Here is a 20881-nt window from a genome sequence, read left to right on the forward strand (position 1 = left end):
GCCAGCCCCTATGGACTTTGAAGTAGTGGACACAGCCCCTATGGACAACAGCAGCACAGCGCAGCACAGCACAGCACTACACTACAACACTACACTTCACAGCCCAGCCAGCCCTAACTCCCACCCTCCCTCTTCACTGTCCACAGCCGAGTGAGAAAATGGCACCGACGCGGGTACCTTATATAGGATCCAAAACCCGCGAGACCCGGAAGGCGGGATGATGACGTTTTGCCTCGATTTCAGATCAGAGTCAGGCGGGAAAAGTCGAGCCAGACTCGGATCGGCCCCGGATCGGGGGGGCTCGGGGAGGTTCGGATTTCAGAAATCCGAACCCGCTCACCCCTAATATATATATATATATATATATATATATATTACATACATACATACATATATATATACATACATATATATATTTACTGTATATACGGTGCTGCGGACCACTTGTGGCTCCCTATAAATAAAATTTAATAATAATATATACACACATATAGTAGTTGTGCCCCTTCTGCAATGCCCCCAGTAGTTGTACCCCTTCTGCAAAGCCCCCTGAAGTTGTGCCCCTTCTCCAATGCCCCCAGTAGTTATGCCTCTTCTTCAATGCCCCCTCTAGTTGTTCCCTTTCTCTAATGCCCCCAGTAGTTGTACCCCCTGCAATGCCCCCAGTAGTTGTGCCTCTTATTCAATGCTCCCTGTAGTTGTGCCCCTTGTCCGATGCCCCCAGTAATTGTGCCCCCTGCAATGCCCCCAGTAGTTGTGCCCCTTCTCTAATGCCCCTGTAGTTGTGCCCCTGCAATGTCCCCAGTAGTTGTGCCTCTTATTCATTGCTCCCTGTAGTTGTGCCCCTTGTCCGATGCCCCCAGTTATTGTGCCCCTTGTAATGCCCCCAGTAGTTGTGCCCCTTCTCCGCTGCCCCCAGTAGTTGTGCCCCCTGTAGTTGTGCCTCTTCTTCAATGCCCCCTGTAGTCGTGCACCCTAAAGTAGTGCCCCCAGTACTAACTCCCCCTCCCCGCCCACACCCCTGTGAAAAACTTACCTGTCTTCGCTCCACGCCGTCAGGGCTCCTGGGTCCCGTCGTCACTGCTGCTAACTAGATCCAGGAAAGGCGCGCAGGCTCCTCTTATCGCGGATGACGTCACCCGCGCAATGCATCACTGGGAATGCTGGCCTCTGAAGCGATCAGAGGCCAGCGTTCCCAGTTAGTTGGTCGCGATCTACATGCAGGAGCTCCGCGAGCTTCTAGTAGATCGCGGCCAAGCTTAGCCGGACCTGACATGAGGCATGTGGCCAGGGGTCGGGGACAGTGTGTGGGGGCCCCCTAAGTGTGGGGGCCCCGGGATGACCACCCCTGTCTCTTAATCCGGCCCTGCTCGGGGCTATGCAATTAGTCCAGAAGAAAGCCCGACGCCAGCACTTATCGGGGGGGGTTTTCCGGACCTGATGTGTCCCGAAAAAGAATCCATGATAATCCATAATAATTGCCATAATAGCCGTTTTTCACCCGAAAAAGGTGGCAAAAACACATAGGTCCGCTTATTGCAACACCTATGTGTTTTTGGGAGAACTATCCTATTATTTTCGACCGAAATAATAGTATAGGATGAAAAAAAACATCAGCGAAAATCGGGGATAATCGACGAAAAATCCCTGTTTTTCGGCAATCGCGGGATCAGCTAATTGGATACTGCCCTATGAGGTTTGGGGATATTTCAGTAAGACTCATCAGTTATTTGTCTTTTGCAGACTCTCACGGCCTGATACAGAGATGCACGGGGCAGAGACTTTTGCTGCAGCCGCGCCTATATGCTAATGCCACAAACGATTCACAGCCTACCGAGATAATCACTGACTGTGACGCTATTCCGTTGTGGTGCGTACTAAGACGCACCATTGTTGCACCATCGGTCGTAGATTGCACCAGCCCTATGATAGCTGCAATGTCGCCACCTGAACATGGCCTCCTGTGTCAGCGCTGCACTCGGTGTCAGCATCACGTCCGTGTCTGGCTTGCCACCCCCCTGTTACCTACCAGGAACTATTACTGAAAATCAATCTCTCTGTGTGCGATTTGGATCTGCCTCTTACAGCAGTAAACACTGGGACGCTTGCGCAGTGGGACTCAGACGCGCGTGTAGACTGAAACCATCAGACACTTGCATGCGCCATCGGCACTGCCTGCACCTCTGATCCAGGCCCAAAAAGTGTTACTTAAAAAAAGCCACAATTGAAGGCAAATACAAAAGTTGCATCTATCACAAGATATGTGCAGGTCTGCACCAAGTGGCATATGTGCTGGTTTATATTAGACATACATCACATACATTTATACCAAAGAAGAAACATCTATCTGCGTCAGAAGCGTCAAGCGTGTACAAGCAATCAGCCAGTAACAAGTAGGTTGCTATTGATTTGCTACGGGCATCATCATCATCACCAATGTGCATTTGTACCTGTCCTTAACCAGCCACTAATAATATGAATTTCACATGCTTAGATGTATCTGTGCGTGCCGGTCTGCCTCCGTTCACAACTGCATAAACACACCCTTACTACATACTAAAGTATGTTAAAAGCCCCTCCCTCCTCCAATGCATTGTGGAAGTTCCAGACCCCTGCATGCACAGTTCAGTATCAGGCTATTTCTGCTGCATAAACTAGCATGGGGCACTAATTATATATATATATATATATATATATTAGGGATGTGCAGGCTCGGTTCTGCTCGGTTCTGTTCAGTTTTTTTCCCCGAATCTTATTGGGTTTCAGCTGTCACGAGGTTTGGATAGCCAATAAGATTCGGTAAAAAAAAACGAACGGAACCGAGTAGTACCTAGCCTGCACATCCCTAATATATATATAAGCCCTTTCGTCTACTTTTAATTAGTTGTCTGTCTTTTTAAAAATGATTGCAAAAAGATTTAGAGGCACTGAACATCTCGTTAACTTCTAAAATTAAAGATACATTTTTGCTTCAACTGGTAATTATGGGACACAACAACCTACAGCTGAAAGCATCATGTACCGCATAGAGTAAGCACATTCGAACATCGATTAAATAATTGTCCGCATCGCTGTTTCCACCTAACTTGGACGAGTGCTGTATACTGTAGCTCTTCTTTACAGAGGTGAAGCAGGAAGCAGTACCGATGAGATGTATTAACATCACGTCTGCCGGAGTGGAGGAGTGAAAACGATCCCTGCCAGAGCCCACAACCTAGTGCTGTTGCGTTGTATCTCACCTCCCGGCCGGCTCCAGGGGGCATACGCAAGATCTCCCTTGCACACCATAGAGCTCATCAGTCACCGCAGCCAGGGACAGTGCTGTGCATGCGGCAACCATAGCTACTGCTGTCAAGATCGATATCTAGTAGATAGGAGGCCCGAAAATGACAGGGACGCATGGCGCCCGGTCATCTCTCCACATTAATACATAGAGAAGTGGTATCAACGCACTTTACGTGCGCTGGTGCCACTAAACCCCATAACGCTCCTTCATACATCTCCCCCTGTGTTCTTGTTTTGTTCATATGGTTTCTGTCTATGTACCTTGTGAGGCGCTGCGGACCCCTTGTGGCGCCATATAAATAAAGGATCATAATAAATAATGATTATTATTTTCACGGATATACATATACACAGCTCTGCGCAGCCAACACTTCCGCCTACGAGTACATGACCTGAAAACGCTCAGCTGATGTGCAAAGGCTCAGTTATCACCCAGTTACACCCATTCAGCCGCAAGCGGAGATACGGCTGACATGCCTATGACACTGATCAGGCTTACAGAGGGCCTGATTCAGACCCGCTATGCGCTCGCAAGCGGGTCGATGGTGGCCCAGTGGCCCGGGTCTCGTACCAAAGGGGGCGTGCTGTCGATGTTGAGTGACAGCACGCCCCCTTTGGTGGGTGGGTCGGGAGAGTGGCTGCCCAAACGGAGGCGATACTCCATGACTTGACGGAATACACTACCTGTAAATATTAGTGTCATAGAAGTTTATTGAAAATATTAAATAACCAACAAATTGAAAGGCCAACTCACGCTTACACAGTATGGTCAATAATAATAATAACAAAAATAAATGGCAATAAATTAAATGGAGGTTTTAAAAGAATGTTGAACAAAAGTGATAAAGCAATCTCTTTCAGAAATGTAAAAATGAAAAAGAAAAATAAACACTCACATTTTGATAATCTTGTGTAGAACGCTCTTCTTGGGATACACTGGGAAAAGAACCTTCAAAAAAGCACATGTTTAATATACACATCAAAATATATGTAAAGCGTTCTGTGATCACTAATTGTCAGACCATGAACACAATAATGTGAGAATGTGACAGAGCAGTGGTGCACACACACACACTAATGTGAGAATGTAACACACAACCGTGGCGCCATGCACATGCACTAATGTGAGAATGTGACAGAGCAGTGGCACATACGCACACACACAAACTAATGTGAGAATGTGACACAGAACAGTGGCACGTGCGCACACACACACTAATCAGAGAATGTGAGAGAGCTGTGGCACACACAAGCACAACTAATGTGAAAATGTGACACAGAGCAGTGGTGTTCGCATGCTAAAGTGAGATGTGACACAGGGCAGTGACGCGCACACACTAATGTGAAAATGTGACAGAACACTGGCACACACACTCTAATGTGAGAATGTGACACAGAGCAGTGGCGCGCACACACACTAATGTGAGAATGTGACACAGAGCAGTGATGCTCGCACACACACACTAATGTGAGAATGTGACACAGAGCAGTGATGCTCGCACACACTAATGTGAGAATGTGACACAGAGCAGTGGTGCTTGCATGCACAAACTAATGTGTGAATGTGACACAGAGCAGTGACACGCACATGCACACACACAATGTGAGATTATGACAGTGCAGTGGCGCATATACACACACTAATGTGAGACTGTGACACAGAGCAGTGGCGCATATACACACACTAATATGAGACTAACACAGAGCAGTGATACACACAATATTGTGAGAATGTGACACAGAGCAGTAACGCACGCACACACACACTAATGTGAGACTGTGACACAGAGCAGTAACACACGCAGGCACACACTAATGTGAGAATGTGACACAGAGCAGTGGTGTATACACACACTAATGTGAGACTGTGACACAGAGCAGTAACACACGCACACACTCAGAGCCGGCCCTACCCAATTTGATGCCCTAGGCAAAATTTTGGCTGGTGCCCCCTAGCACTAGTTCTGCCTCTGGCCCAGCACCCCTCTCCCAGCAGCACAGATCACAGCAGCAGCCAGCAACACATTCGCCCACAGCAATCCTCATCCGGCACCCCTCACCCAGCACAGTGCCTCTCACCCAGCAGCAGCACCCGTCACCCCTCACCCGGCCAGCCCAGTGCACCCCTCACTCATGCTGGGTACACACTTAGAGATGTGTACCCAGCACTGATGTCGCATATGGCGGGACCTGGCAGGGTGCCGGCATCGGCAAGTGCATACACACTTGCCGATGCCGGCAGCAACAGCAGCGGATATTCTGCATTCAGCCCCCGCTTTCGATATCGCCTGTTGAACCTGCATGCAGGTCCGATGGGCGATTTAGCTGATGACACACAGGAGCACGCATCGTCAGCGACAGTGGGAACACACTGGCCGGTGTACGATATGTGATCCAATTTGCTGGATCTGACAACGTATCGTCTAGTGTGTACCCGGCGTCCGTCTCTACAGTTGTTTCCCAGGCTCCTAGTCCTTCCTGTGCACAGTGGTTGGCATATACTATACAATGCCCCCAAAGGAAAAAAAAAACACACTCCCCCAAACAGAAAAATTCAAACACAATGTCGCCACAGGAAAAAAAATATATTGCCTCACATAGAAAAAAAACACATTGCCCCACATAGGAAAAAAAACACATTGCCCCACACAGGAAAAAAAAACACATTGCCCCACACAGGAAAAAAAAACACATTGCCCCCCACAGGAAAAAAAAAAACACATTGCCCCCCACATACATTTCAAACACATTATCCACTGTCAGAGTGCCCCCCCCCACAAGACATTGCAGTATGAGAGAGAGACACACAAATACAATATAAATATTTAACTTACCAGGAGCAGACAAGGCAGGACACGCAGACTGGTCAGATCACAGTGACAGGGCTGGCAGGGTTTTTCTCCTCTTCTCTCTTTGCTTTTTTCGCACCGGGGACAGTTAAAAAAAAAAGCAAATCCCCAGCGGCAACTGCAGGAGAAGACACACTCAGGCGGCGCTGGGGGAGAGATGACCACCAGAAGTGAGGGGAGGAGCCTCCTCCTCCGGCCAGACTTCTCCCTCTTCCTTACGGCCCGCGGCTGCCAGTGTACTATTAATGAGTCAGTCTGACTCATTATTCACACCTGTCTGGTGTGGCCGGCTGCGGGCCCCCTTCATAGTGGTGGCAGGGCCGTTGAGAGCCTCCCCGGGACCGGGTAATGAAGGGGGCGTGGCCAATCGCGGGAGGCGTGGCCACGCCCCCTTGAAAGAAAAAAAAGTAATCATAACTTTTTGAGCGCGCTGCGCGCCGGGGAGGGGGGCGCTGTAAGCCCCCCAGCCCCGTGCTAAGCAGGGACCACAGCCCATTTCAGTTGCTGTACCCAGAGCAACTGTCCAGGTGCCCCAAACCTTTGCCGGGCTTGGAATGCCCCTAGGCATTTGCCTATGTTGCCTATGCCTAGGGCCGGCTCTGCACACACTAATGTGAGAATGTGACACAGAGCAGTAACGCACACACACACTAATGTGAGAATGTGACACAGTAGTAGTGTGCTCGCACACACACACTAATGTGAGACTGTGACACAGAGCAATAATGCACGCACGCACACACTAATGTGAGACTGTGACACAGAGCAGTAACGCACGCAGACACACACTAATGTGAGACTGTGACACAGAGCAGTAACGCACGCAGACACACACTAATGTGAGACTGTGACACAGAGCAGTAATGCACGCAGACACACACTAATGTGAGACTGTGACACAGAGCAGTAATGCACGCAGACACACACTAATGTGAGACTGTGACACAGAGCAGTAACGCACGCAGACACACACTAATGTGAGACTGTGACACAGAGCAGTAATGCACGCAGACACACACTAATGTGAGACTGTGACACAGAGCAGTAACGCACGCAGACACACACTAATGTGAGACTGTGACACAGAGCAGTAACGCACGCACACACACACTAATGTGAGACTGTGACACAGAGCAGCAACGCACGCACACACACTAATGTGAGACTGTGACACAGAGCAGTGGTCTGTGTAGGTTTCTGCTATACACTCTGCTGCTCTGGCTAAACTTGCTAACCTGAAGCAGGTCTATTATTTAGTGATTCATTTTTAACAAGTTTTGTGCGAGTTTACAACTCCCACCCTATTACATTGTGCAAGTTGTATGTTTTAAATGGGAAAACATCTGGGTGCAAGTCTGAGTCATGCAAGTAGTGGAAATGTCAGTTACATGCGAGTTTTCATGTTCTCGCAGCCTACTACATGTGCAAGTTTGCAAATTGTGCGAGTATACCGCAAAACTCGCACCTTTTCAGAACTCGCACCCTACTACATTTCGCTCAGTGTTAGGTCTTTTATTTTTTACTCCATTTGTGAACTACAATCTGTTAAAAGGCTGAGACCATCAGTGTGTTCGCTGAGGGTCTATGGTATATGAGAACCTGTGGCTGGACTTCTTCTGTTTTTATAGAAGGAATGAAAGATGCAAATTAAAGGAATCACTAATGTGACAAAAAGGTCAGCGGTATAACCCAGCAGATGACTACATCTATGGACCTAATTATAATGCTTCCTTCTGTAAAAACTGATAGTGCACATCTAATCCTCACATATCAACCTGGTGTGTGTTACTTGGAAACTGCTGGGATCCAGATAGAGGGCCCTCATGGTTTTTCCAGTTATTAAAGGCAGGATTTGGGGCGTCACAAAGAAAACAGATCGATTTCAAATAAAATTCTCTAATAACTCAATAAACCCGACACTATGTTTAGAAGCTGAACCCTCAGGAAGTATGAATCACATTGTATATAATGTAATTACAGAGACCTTCTCAGAAATAGTGGCCACTGGTGGTAGAAATGCAGAACGCAACTCCCATATAGAATACCATAGTGGCCACTACTGGTGGAATCGGATAAACAGACCAAATCAAAGCAGGACTGTTATATCATGGCATCTATATTTTTTAAAATGAACATGACCAGAGCCGGCTCGAGGCATGTTCGACCAGTGTGGTCAAACAGGGGCGCCACCCCATAGAGGGCACACCCCTCCCAGCCATTCCCGATTTCAGCGGGACAGTCCCGTTTTTCGGGCACTGTCCCGCTGTTCCACCCACGGGACAAAGTGTCCCTCAGGTGGTCGGGAGGTTGGTCACCTCCACCCCTGCAGCTGTACAGCGGTGCCCTGCCTCAGAGAAGAGGAATGGATGCAGCATTCATTCAGTGCAGGAAGAGGGCTGGTGGCAGCCCAACTACTGACGTAGTGCTGGGCTTGCCCCCAGCCTGACGTTAATGGGAGGCGTGCCATACAGGCACGCCCCCAAATAACGTAATTTAGGGGGCGTGACCTATGGTAATTAGACCACATCCCCATTTTTGGCCATGCGCGAGTAAAGGGGCGACAATAACCAGTCCTGCACAGGGCGAGGCAACCCCTGGAGCCAGCCATGAACCTGACACCAGATCCACTTCAAGCTTTGTTATCCTATTCAGTATACAGTAACTACAGATTATGGGGTCTATTCATCAAAGCTTGAAGAGAGATACAATTGTGGAGGATAAAGTACCAACCAATCAGCTCCTGTCATTTTTCAAACAGAGCCTGTTTACTTTATCTCTCTACAAGCTTTCATGAATAGCCTCCTAAGGGGAAGATGTATCAAAGCTTGATGTGAGATAATTGTGAAATAGATATCACCAACCAATCAGCTTCTAACTTACATTTTGCAGGCTGTGTTTAAGAAATGATAGTTTGGAGCTGATTGGTTGGTGATATATATTTCACAATTTTATCTCACATCAACCTTTGATACATATGCCCCTAAGCCTTGAAAAGTGATAAAGTGGAGAGTAATAAATTACCAACCAATCAGATCCTTAAGGTGCACATCCACTAGGCGATATTAATGAGCGAATGAATGATAATGACATCGTTATCGTTCATTAATCGTGCACAAATCGTGCACTATAATATCGGAAACGACCAGGGATGCGCACTCCCGCTGGTCATTCCGACATCAATCATCGCCTGAACATGCCGATAACGACAGATTGACCATGTTCAGGAATGAGGGAGGGTGCCTACACTGAACGATATATTGTTCAGTGTAGGCACAGCATAGTTTAATGAATGACTGAACGATAACAATATTGTTATCGTTCGGTCCTTCAGTAATCGTCTAGTGGATGTGCTCCTTAAGGGGTAAATTTACTAAAGTGAGAGTTTTTGGAAGTGGAGATGTTGCCCGTAACAACCAATCAGATTCTACTTAACACTTAATTAGCACCTTCTAGAAGATAATGGGCCTGATTCAGAGCCGCTTGTAAGCGGCCTCTCGTTCACTCCGAGCGATGTTTGCCCAACTGCGCATGCGTACGGATCGTTATACGCATGCGCGAACCAGTCAGTGCGGTCGAAATTCATGTGCTCGCAAAATAGCTAATGCCTGATAATTTGAGTGACAGAAAGAGGCGTATGTGGGTGGTAACAGGGGAAGGTGCTTGAAAACGGGGAGTGGAGATCAGAACGCAGGCGTGCTTAAAGGGCGTTTTATGGGTGTGCATAATTAATACAGCAGCGTCATTGACCACGTCACTGGGTTATTTTATAGCCAGAACTGCTCGCAAGATTGTGGTAGCAAAAACCAACCCCAAGAATAGCGAGCAGTTCATACGCTGATCGATGTACTCGATTAATCTAATAAATAGCGAACATGACGTAGGATGTGAGCGGCCAGGGGGCGTAGTTTCCAAAAAACGACCACAAGTTTTGTTCGCTCGTTCAGACCTAGAGGCGTGAACAGACTGCAAAGAGCGAACGGTCCATTTGAATAGCCACCCCTATTTTCTGGACGAGCGAGCGCTAATTGCGTCTGGCTCTGAATCAGGCCCAATATCTCCACTTCTAAAAACTCTCACTTTACCCGTCACTTTACAGACTGCGTTTGAAAAATGACAGTTAGGATCTAATTGGTTGGTACTTTATCACTCTCCCCTTTATCAGTTTTCGAAGCTCAGTACCTCTCAACATATGATGAAAACTGTTGGATGGTGTAATTCCATTTGCTATTTTGTTAACGTATGGATCTCATAAGAGACATATAAATTATACTAGCTACCTTAAATAGTGTGGGCCTGATTAAGAGATGGACGGAAAGGCGATTAGGCATGTAATCGAGTGATTGTTTGTCATCGTGCATGCCTATAAGCACTGCGATCACGGACGCACATAGGAATCCATCGCAGACTGAGTGACAGGTTGTCAGTGTTTGGGGGTGGTGATGGGGGGGTGGTTTGGGAAACGCAGGCGTGTCTGTCCGTTTAAATGCTGTTACATGGGTGTGCATAAATTAGCCACTGTGAGTGCATACACTGTGAGTGCATACACTGTGAGTGAGTGTCTGAAGAGCTCCTAAAGGTGCGTATCCACTACGCGAACCTGGGAAGACATGGTCAATCTGTCGTTATCGGCAGATTGACCAGCATGTTCGGCCGATGATTGATGTCATAAACTACCAGCGGGAGAGCACATCGCTGGTCGTTTCCGACATTTTCATGCCTGATTTGTGCCCGATTAATGAGCGATTGAACGATAACGATATCATTATTGTTCAATCGCTCTGTTTAATCGGGTAGTGGATACCTGCCTTAAGGTAGCGGCAGGTCAGACCTTCCACATGGTCACGAGGGCCACCAATGTTACCAATATTTACGCAGGTATGTGTCGTCGCACGTAGGTAAGATGGCAGCAGTGGGCGTCCTTATGCTCGGGTTATCTGTGCAGACATTAGCATATTTTCACTGCTGCGTTGCGTGTGAAATCGCAGCTGTAATCGCATTAGCGTCCGTCTCTGAATCAGGCCCAGTATACAGAATACAAGCTATGGAAACCTTGGAACTTGTTTCACATAAGGGGTCTGATTCTGAGGTGAGAGAAAAACAAAAAAGGAGTGACTATGCACCTGGGTAAACCATGTTGCACTGCAGGTGGGGCAGATTTAAAATGTGCAGAGAGATTTAGATATGAGAGTGCTGTGTCCAAACTCAAATACAAAATTGCAGTGTAAAATAGCATTTGAACCCCTTGCATTCCACCATGGTTTGTCCAGGTACAAAATTATTTGCTCTTTTTTGCTGTACTTCAAACTCAGAATTAGGCCTAAGGACTTCACGCAGTTTACACCTGTCAAACTGTCATACTGCTAGAGCTCAGCTGACATACTGTAAAACGTATTACTACACTACGTCCACCTTACATGAACCAAATTATGTATCTCACTGAAAATTGTCTTTTTGAGAAATAAACGCGATTTTCGTTCTCCACCTGAAAGCACACAGGGCCTGATTCATTACAGATCGCTATTACGATTACGCACGCAGACGGACGATTGTTGCGTACTGCACATGCGCAAAGTCATCACTGCGATCGCAGGGACCACGCAGACCCACCACAGAGTGATTGACAGGAAGTGAGCATTTGGGGGTGGTGATAGGGGAGTGGTCATCGTAACGCAGGAGTGCCTGTCCGTTTGAATGCCGTTACAGGGGCGTGCATAAATTAGCCACTGCGACGGCATACACAGTCTGAGTACTCACTGCGTGTGACGAGGTTAGCAATTTCTGAGTAAGGTCAGACCTGCTGTAATTGTGCGTGAGGGGCCGATGTTACATGATGTATACACAGGATTGGAATGTGTTACGGATGTGTGAAAGCGGTAGTGGGCGTCTCTGTGCTGGCTTTGGGCGTCTCTATAATAGTCATTAGCATATTTTTGCAATAGACCCACTGTGTGCGTAATCGAAGCTGTAATTGTAATAGCGATCCGTAGTAAATCAGGCCCAGAGTGCGCAGTATTTATTTATTTATTATTTATTTATTACCAGTTATTTATATAGCGCACACATATTCCGCAGCGCTTTACAGAGAATATTTGTCCATTCACATCAGTCCCTGCCCCAGTGGAGCTTACATTCCCTATCACATGCTCACACACATACACACTAGGGGTAATTTGTGTTTGGAGCCAATTAACCTACCAGTATATTTTTGGATTGTGGGAGGAAACCGGAGTACCAGTAGAAAACCCACACAAGCACAGGGAGAATATACAAACTCCACACAGTTAGGGCCGTGGTGGGAATCGAACCCATGACCTCAGTGCTGTGAGGCAGTAACGCTAACCATTACACCATCTGTGCTGCCCACAGTAGACTCTTACTTCTTGTTACCTTGATTTAATTTGGAGGTAACCTCTAAAAAACTGGAGAACTCCTTGTGGAGTGAAGAGTCCGGGAGACCTAAGTTTCTCCACCTTATGACTGAACAACCAGATTTGGGAACACACACCTGGGACACCTATTGCAGATGTGGTTGTTCTGTTATCTATAATCAGTTTGCAGGAGACCTCATACAGTACATTATAGATTACAATACCCGATCAGACAACATGTATCTGCTTACCCCCAAGTTCAATGTACATTTGCTCACAGACTTTCCTTTCCTCTGAGGACATTGTCATCAATTTCTCTTCCAGCTGGCATGAAAAAGAAGAAAATAAAAAAAAACATTTAATACAATATAGTTATTTTTAGGCCTTCACATTCCCTGGTCCCAGCTAGTTATATGGAAACTTCCTACATGGGAAATAAATTGCAGCATACCTATTACTGAAATAAGTATATATTGAAGTGAAGATGCTAAGGGAGGTGATTAAAATCCAGACACCAGCCAGAATCCTGATCGCCTACATCCCGAGTCCTAGAGGGGCTATGGTCTTGAGATCGATTATCCATTTGATCTCTTCTCTACTTAGTTTCTTGTTGTAATCTCCTCCTCTCCAGCTGGGTTTTACTAGTTTGATACCTATGAATTGTAGCTTGGAGGCATCCCTAAGGTGCTGGGTTTTAAAATGTAATGACACGCTATGATCTTCAAATCCTTTCAAGATGTTCCTTCTATGCTCCCCTATTCTTTGTTTTAAGCTTCTCGTAGTCTTCCCAATATATTGTTTGCCACACGGACAGGTGAGAAGATATATCACACCCCTGGTATCATATCATGAATCTTGTTGATGGTACCTGTACTGTTTGACTTGAAGGTTAGAGTAGGTTTCGTATTCTGGTAATGAGATGTTTTACAGCTCAGACACCTACCACAGTGAAAAAAGCCTTTATTCTTCCCCATAGAGATTGAGGTTTGAGTAAAATTTGATGGTGGTTGATGATTGCAGACCAGTTTCTGCCTGAAATCTGGTGCTTTTTTGAAAATCACTCTTAGTTTTTTTGGTAAAACCTGTGCCAGTACTTTGTCTTTTGTAAGGATATTCCAATGCTTACGTAAAATATGTTTAATCAAATTAGATGAAGAGTTATATTCAGTGATAAAGCATCAATTGAACATGTCTTTGTGGTCGATCTTGTCAATATTGTAATTAAGGAGTTTTTCTCTATCTCCATCCAAAACTGTCTGAAATGCTTCTTGCACTAAAGTCTTATTATAATTTTTCTGAAAAAAATTGTTTCTTTAATTCTTCCCTTGAGAGATGTAATCTTGTGTATTGCTGCAGTTGCGTCGCAGCCTGGGGAATTGGCCTTTCGGTATATTCGTGAGACATGGTGGATAGTGTTCACTGCTGGACAGAATAAAACTGAATCAACATTCTTACTATATATTTTGGTCTTTAGCTTCTGGTCTTTAAGGAATATTTCCAGATCCAGAAAATAAACTTTTTCTTTGCTGTAATCCGCTGTATTGGTGTTGAGGTGTTTCAGAAACCCAATCAGTGAATCTTCAGATCCTTCCCAAATGAAGATGATGTCATCTATATAGCATCTCCATAGTACCAAGTTCGCTCCCATCGCTTCATTGTTCCAAACAGACTCCTCCTCCCAAACTCATAAAGAGGTTAGTGTAACTGGGAGCGAACTTGGTACCCATTGCGGTGCCTTGTTGCTGTAACACGAAACGACCCCCGAACCAGAAGTAGTTATGATTTAAAATAAATTTGATTCCTTCTAATATGAAAATGATTTGTTCTGCTTTTAGAGTACTTTTAGAGTACTGTCCTTCTTAAGGATGTATTCCAAATTCTTCAACCCATCATGGTGGTTAATAGAGGTATATAATGCAGTAACGTCGCAAGTAACCAGCCATCTTTCTTTGTTTCCAGCTGATTTTCTTGAGTTCATTCAAGGTATGTGTGGTATCTTTCAAATGTTATGGTTGTTCTTTGACCAGTGGCTGTATTGTGATAAGTTGGAACTAATAGAATTAATCCCGGACACAATTGGCCTACTTGGTGGTTTTTGTGGGGTGTTTGTGTATCTTCGGTAATATACAGAACAGAACACCGGTATGACCGGGTGGGTGTTATAGATAAAATCCTTCTCATTCTTAGTGATGATACCTTTTTCATGGCCGTCTTTCAAATGTCAGAAATTGACACTGTTGGCACGTCCTTCAGTCCGGACCAGATGTCCAAATCTGCACTTGACTTATGACATAGGCGCACGCTTGGCGCTGCTGCTGTGTTGATGCACGTGCGGCTACTGCGCATACATTTCGCACACAAACACAGAAAAAAAGAATTGTTTATTTTTTGTGGAGTGCACTTTGGGGGTTACACCACCCTTTAACAGACTTATGGGACACAGGCGCACGCTTGGCGCTGCTCCTTTGTTGATGCACATGCAGCCACAGTGCACACTGGCCCTGATTCAGAGCCGGACGCTCTGACAGAGCGCTCGCTCTGAATCAGGGCCGTCCCTCCTCCTTTTTGGAGTGGCCTCCTGGCCGCTCGCATAGCTGTGGGTGACCACCCACAGCTATAGCGAGCGGCCAAAATTATGGTCGCGATGGTCAAGACCATCGCGACCATCGGGCTTGCAACGAGACCCTGTGGTAGGGTCTTGCTGCCGCACTAGTGATGTCGGTGGGGCCGGCCCCAGACTGTAGGCGTTCCCATGGGAACGCCTCCGTCTGGGCAGCCACGCCCCGGCACGCCCACCAAAGGGGGTGTGCTGTCAATCACCATCGACAGCACGCCCCCTTTGGTGCGAGACAGCACGCCTCCTTTGGTGCGAGTCTCGCGTATGCGCACGACGGAGCCGCCTCTGTAGTGCGCACGGGCACTTGGGCAACATCGACCCGGTTGCGAGCGCTCAGCGCTCGCGAGCGGGTCTGAATCACGCCCACAATTAACAAACACAGAAAAAAAAAATTTATTTTGTTTGGAGTGCACTTTGGGGGTTACACCACGCTTTTACAGACGAGCCAGCCAGCCCTTTACTTATGACACAGGCACACGCTTGGTGCTACTTTGTTGATGCACGTGTGGCCACAGTGCACACAATTCACAAACACAGAAAAAAAAGTAATTTTTTTTTGGAGTGCACTTTGGGGGAGCACCCTGATGCACAGATCACCCCCTGGACAACACTACAGCACCCCTCTAGGACTACAGCCTTTATGGGACACTGCACAACACAGTCCAGCCAGCCCCTATAGACTTTGGAGTGGACACAGCCCCTATGACTGCAGAACACAGCCCAGCCAGACCCTATAGACTTTGGAGTGGACACAGCCCCTATGACTGCAACTGACTGCACAACACAGCCCAGCCAGCCCCTATGACAGCAGCACAACACAGCCCAGCCAGCCCCTATGGACAACAGCAGCACAACACAGCCCAGTCAGCCCCTATGGACTGAGTGGTCACAGCCACTATGGACAACAGCAGCACAATACAGCCCAGCCAGCCCTAGCTCCCACCCTCCCTCTTCACTTTCCACAGCCGGAGGGAGAAATGGCGCCGACCTTTTATAGAATCCAAAACCCGCGAGACCCGGAAGGCGGGATGACGACGTTTTGCCTCGATTTCAGATCTGAGTCAGGCGGGAAAAGTTGAGCCTGACTCGGATACGACTTGGATCGGGGGGCTCAGATTTCAGAAATCCGAACCCGCTCATCCCTAATCCTAACCCTGTCGGGATGCCGGTGTCGGAATTCTGGCTGCTGGGATCCTGAGCACCAGCATCCCGTAGTACCCAACCCGGTGCTAATATATTCAGTGAATATCAATGGTACTCACCCTCCCCCACAATCGGCATTATTCATATTTTGCTGTGTCACAACATGGAACCATGATGGATTTATTCCCACTAATCAACAGAATGTTCTCAACAATGCATCCAATTATTTGTCACAGTTAATTAGGTAGAAGACTGAACATAAGTGATGGCATCAGCCCCCCCTCCCCCTCGGCTATATCCATACTAATTTCCTCTGCAGTAGCGACTTTCTTCACAGGTCACATAAATCGTTATTGGAATCCACCTGTGTGCAGGTAAGGTGTGTCACATGACTGTAGCATAATACACCGGTCTCTGCAGGTTCCCCCTGGTAGTTACTGCATTTCCAAGCAAAGACTACACACTGAAGACAAAAAGAAAATTCCAAGCAGTTTCGGACCAGGTCATTGAAAAGTACTAACAGGAAAAGGGTACAAGAATATTTCCAAGGCACTGAATATAGCCAAAGCACAGTTATGTCCATAAAAAATGTGAATCTGCCCAGAACAGGTCATTATCCAAAACTGAGTGCAATAACAGCTGTAATAATGGAAGCCATAAAAAGGCCAATGGCAACTCTAAAGAAGTTACAGTATTCCATGACATAGATAGTAGAGATGAGCGGGTTCAGATTTCAGAGATCTGAACCCACCCGAACATAGGTGATCCGAGTCAGATACGAGTCGTCTCGGGTTTTCCCGCCAAAACCAAAACACGGGGGTCGGTGCACATCTCTAATAGATAGGAGTAACTGTGCATGGTTGTTTACTGTGTATTGTATTATATTGTTATATCCCTTTCCTGGGAAATAATTAGGGATCACCATCTATTTTATTTAATTATGTATATGTGTATTATTATGGTTATGTGTATTTATTAAATTCTATTCATTTTTTCACCATCTGCTGTGTGTTATTAGCGCCACTTATCATTCCCTTTCTTGTTCACTAATAAAAGTGGATACTTTTTTTGAAAAATATTATTGTTTTTTTTTTTTAATTACGTGTTTCATACCAAATCTATAAACAAATGATATGAAATAAAACACCCTAGTAACACGCAGCCACTAATTTGAGTCCAGAAATCAGGCATTAATATAAAATATTTAACGGGATGCAGCTCAGGATACCGGCACTGGAATCCCGACAGCAGACAAAATCCTGGCTCTAGAATCTCAAATGTCAGCATCCTGATTGTATTAGGGTTAGGGGAGGGTTAGGTTTAGGGGTTAGTGTTCGGCACTAGGGGGAGGGGTAGTGTTAAGCTGTGGGAGGAGGGATTAGGGTTAGGCTGCGGGGTGAAGTGTTAGGGTTAGGCTACGGGAGGGGGGTTAGGCTGTGGGAGGGGAGGGTTAAGGGTTAGAGTTAGGCTACTTACATTTAGGCATCAGGATTCTGACTCTCGGAATGCCGCTGACGGTATTCTTACCGCCGGCATCCCGATCGCCGAGATCCTGCACCCAACCCTGATTTAGCAACTATAAATATATAAAGAGATAACATAATAACAATAATGACTATATTATTTGCACTTTTTTATTTGATGACAAGTTTATTTATTGCATACTTGCGACTGATAGATGCCTGAGGAAGAGGCCCAGATGGGAAGTGCAGGGTGTGTGGTGTAGCCGCCGTGGCCCCAGCTCCAACTGCACAATGCCACAATTGCAGGGCTACAATAACAGAAGTCACCGCAACTCACCTCAAGCCCTCAGACAGCCCACTTCTCTGGGTAAATGGGCATATCCAGATGGTAGGTCTCCTCTTCATAGTGATGGGTTGTTGGGAGAACTTTCAGGGCTGGCACTAGGGGGCATGGGCTGGCATGTGTGTGTGTGGGGAGGAGGGGGAGGCTGCGCCTCCTTGGTTCAGTGTGGCCCAGGTGCCCTTTGTACTTACTCCCCAGCCCTCACTGCTTAGGAGTCTGGGAGAGCTCCATGAAATTCCAGGTTTGTAGAGTATTGCATAGCATCTATCCTACTAATGGATGAGCAACAGCTCTGGAGGGTTGTTAAAAGTTTCCTTGTCTATCCTATGTTACACAGTGCTGTTATGGGACCCAGGGTTTAGTATGCAGAGTAATGGTGAGCTGATAGCCCGTCCCACTAAGGCTGCAACAAATAAGTAGCAATCCTGTCCAGGACTTTTCTGAGTCAGACTTGATCTAATCTAAGAGAAAGGACCAATCAGGGACTTCCACAGTGAACAGGTTGGAATACTCAGGACGATAGCTTTGAAAATTAGAAAAAGGGGTAAAACAAACAAAAAACCTGCATGTGACATATTTATACTGCTGACCTTAGTCTGGCTGACAGATAGGTGTGTGGGGGTCCTGGGGGGGTCCTGGGCTGGACGTTTTTTGGGGTGCACTGCGCCCCGGACGTGAACCCCTTAGTGTTAGGGACTGCTGGTAACAGAGAAGCCGTGACGTGGCCTAGCAGCCTCCCATGTATTTGCAAATGCATGCAACTAATATCTCTGAATTTCTATGACCATATAGTCTTCATATATTGTTGCAGGTATTATTCAGTGTGCTGAGGTACAATAGGGGGTTAAATCCCCCTCCTTTTGCTACTTAGTATGACCCCTCCCTTTCATGCACCTGATTAGTACTGCTAGATTGATTGAGAAGCTGCCATTTTTGTTTGTTTGTTATGAGTTGCATGAAGGAGCCAGCATTAGTAGGGCATGCTGGTTCTAGTAGTGCTAGTTGGAGTTCCCAGGGGTGACTCCCAGGTAAGCTGGCTCTCAATTTGGATGCATTTATGTATGTGCCTTTATCATGAGGCCTTACATTTGACAAAATTATATATGTGCCTTTATCATGAGGCCTTATAATTGGTATATTTTACATTTGGGGTGAGCGTTTGGGCGTAGGGCCCCTGGGACTGGTCTGGCTGGGCCTCCTCAGGGCATCACCACTTAATACACATAGTTGCTTTTCACATCACCTTTTATGTTTGTTTATTATTCATGTATTTTTTCACATATATTTTAACCTCTCATTCCACACTTAATGATTACTCACACACAGCTATACTTTACACTGCACTGTCACTCTTTTTCCATTTTCGTGTGATGCCCTGGGGGGGTCCTGGGCTGGACGTTTTTTGGGGTGCACTGCGCCCCGGACGTGAACCCCTTAGTGTTAGGGACTGCTGGTAATAGAGAAGCCGTGACGTGGCCCAGCAGCCTCCCATGTATTTGCAAATGCATGCAACTAATATCTCTGAATTTCTATGACCATATAGTCTTCATATATTGTTGCAGGTATTATTCAGTGTGCTGAGGTACAATAGGGGGTTAAATCCCCCTCCTTTTGCTAGATAGGTGTGTGTACAGAGTATGAATTTGGCTCAGAACAGCAATGTTTCCAGCACCAGTCCGTTATACCCGGAAGTGAGACCAGAATTACCTTGCACTTAATAAAAATTATTATTATTACCAGTTATTTACATAGCACACACATATTCCACAGCACTTTACAGAGAATATTTGGCCATTCACATCGGTCCCTGCCCCAGTGAAGCTTACAATCTATATTCCCTATCACAAATGCAACACACATACACACTAGGGTTAATTTGTGTTGGGAGCCAATTAACCTACCAGTATATTTTTGAAGTGTGGGAGGAAACCCAAGCAAGCACAGAGAGAATATACAAACGCCACACAGTTAGGGCCGTGGTGGGAATCGAACCAATGACCTCAGTGCTGTGAGGCAGTAACGCTAACCATTACGCCATCTGTGCTGCTCCACTGGCCCTTTAGTGCAGTGGCGGCTCCAGAGGTGGGGCTGCAGCGCGGTCGAAAATTCAAATAGGGAGGTCAAACTGTCACTGCAACTGCTGCCAAACATCACTGGCCGAGACTCCCTGTTGGTGTGGCTCTCCTATTTGAATTTTGGACCGCACTGCAGCCCCACCTCTGTAGCCTCTGTTGCCTGAGTGTAATAAATAGGCCTGAAGCCATTCCAATCCAGTTGTGCCAACAAGTCATCTTTCACCTTGAACTACTGGGATTTTTAGACCCAAAACAACCCACAACCCAGAGTAAGGAGTCTTTATAAGAGCATGTAATCACATACAAATACCTGTGTGTTGGGTTTACTCTTTGGCGCACGTTTCCTGTCCTTTATCGGAAGACCACCTATGAAAATGGATTATTAATAACAAAATAAAAAAATTGTAACCTTACCATTTTTTGTCACCTATATTGTTTAGTTACATAAAATATGTATTCAGCTTTATTCTTATTCATTGAATGCAATAGTGTCCATCCTGTGACCATTTAAATAGTTTTTTTCCCCTACCATTGTTTTTCCCCTATTCGTAAGGATACAACCACTAGCCGTATAAAATCTAAAACATGTAGAATGCTTAGCCAAATAAATAACTAACCTGTAATGTATGGTCTAAGTATATCATTGAAATTTATATAAAGTTAGACTGTTTTAAAATATAAGCTGTACACACACATTATTTTGGGAACCCCAGAAAATAATTGCAATGTAAATTTGGG

At 46.1% G+C, this 20881-nt stretch overlaps 1 protein-coding gene across 3 annotated transcripts in view; it reads right to left on the minus strand.

Moving 5' to 3' along the window:
- PHF11 (PHD finger protein 11) overlaps window positions 1–20881 on the minus strand; it is a 119452-nt gene that overhangs the window by 10451 nt on the left and 88120 nt on the right. For all 3 annotated transcript variants that reach the window (XM_088469105.1, XM_088469103.1, XM_088469104.1), the window contains 3 exons: window positions 20454–20509; window positions 12754–12826; window positions 4182–4234 (listed from right to left, as the gene is read on the minus strand). In XM_088469105.1, coding sequence (XP_088325231.1) covers window positions 4182–4234; window positions 12754–12826; window positions 20454–20509 — 182 coding nt within the window. The remainder of the gene's footprint in view (window positions 1–4181; window positions 4235–12753; window positions 12827–20453; window positions 20510–20881) is intronic.

The sequence above is a fragment of the Taudactylus pleione genome, unplaced genomic scaffold (genome assembly GCF_031769625.1).
Source record: "Taudactylus pleione unplaced genomic scaffold, aTauple2 ptg000089l, whole genome shotgun sequence".
Classification (NCBI taxonomy): domain Eukaryota; kingdom Metazoa; phylum Chordata; class Amphibia; order Anura; family Myobatrachidae; genus Taudactylus; species Taudactylus pleione.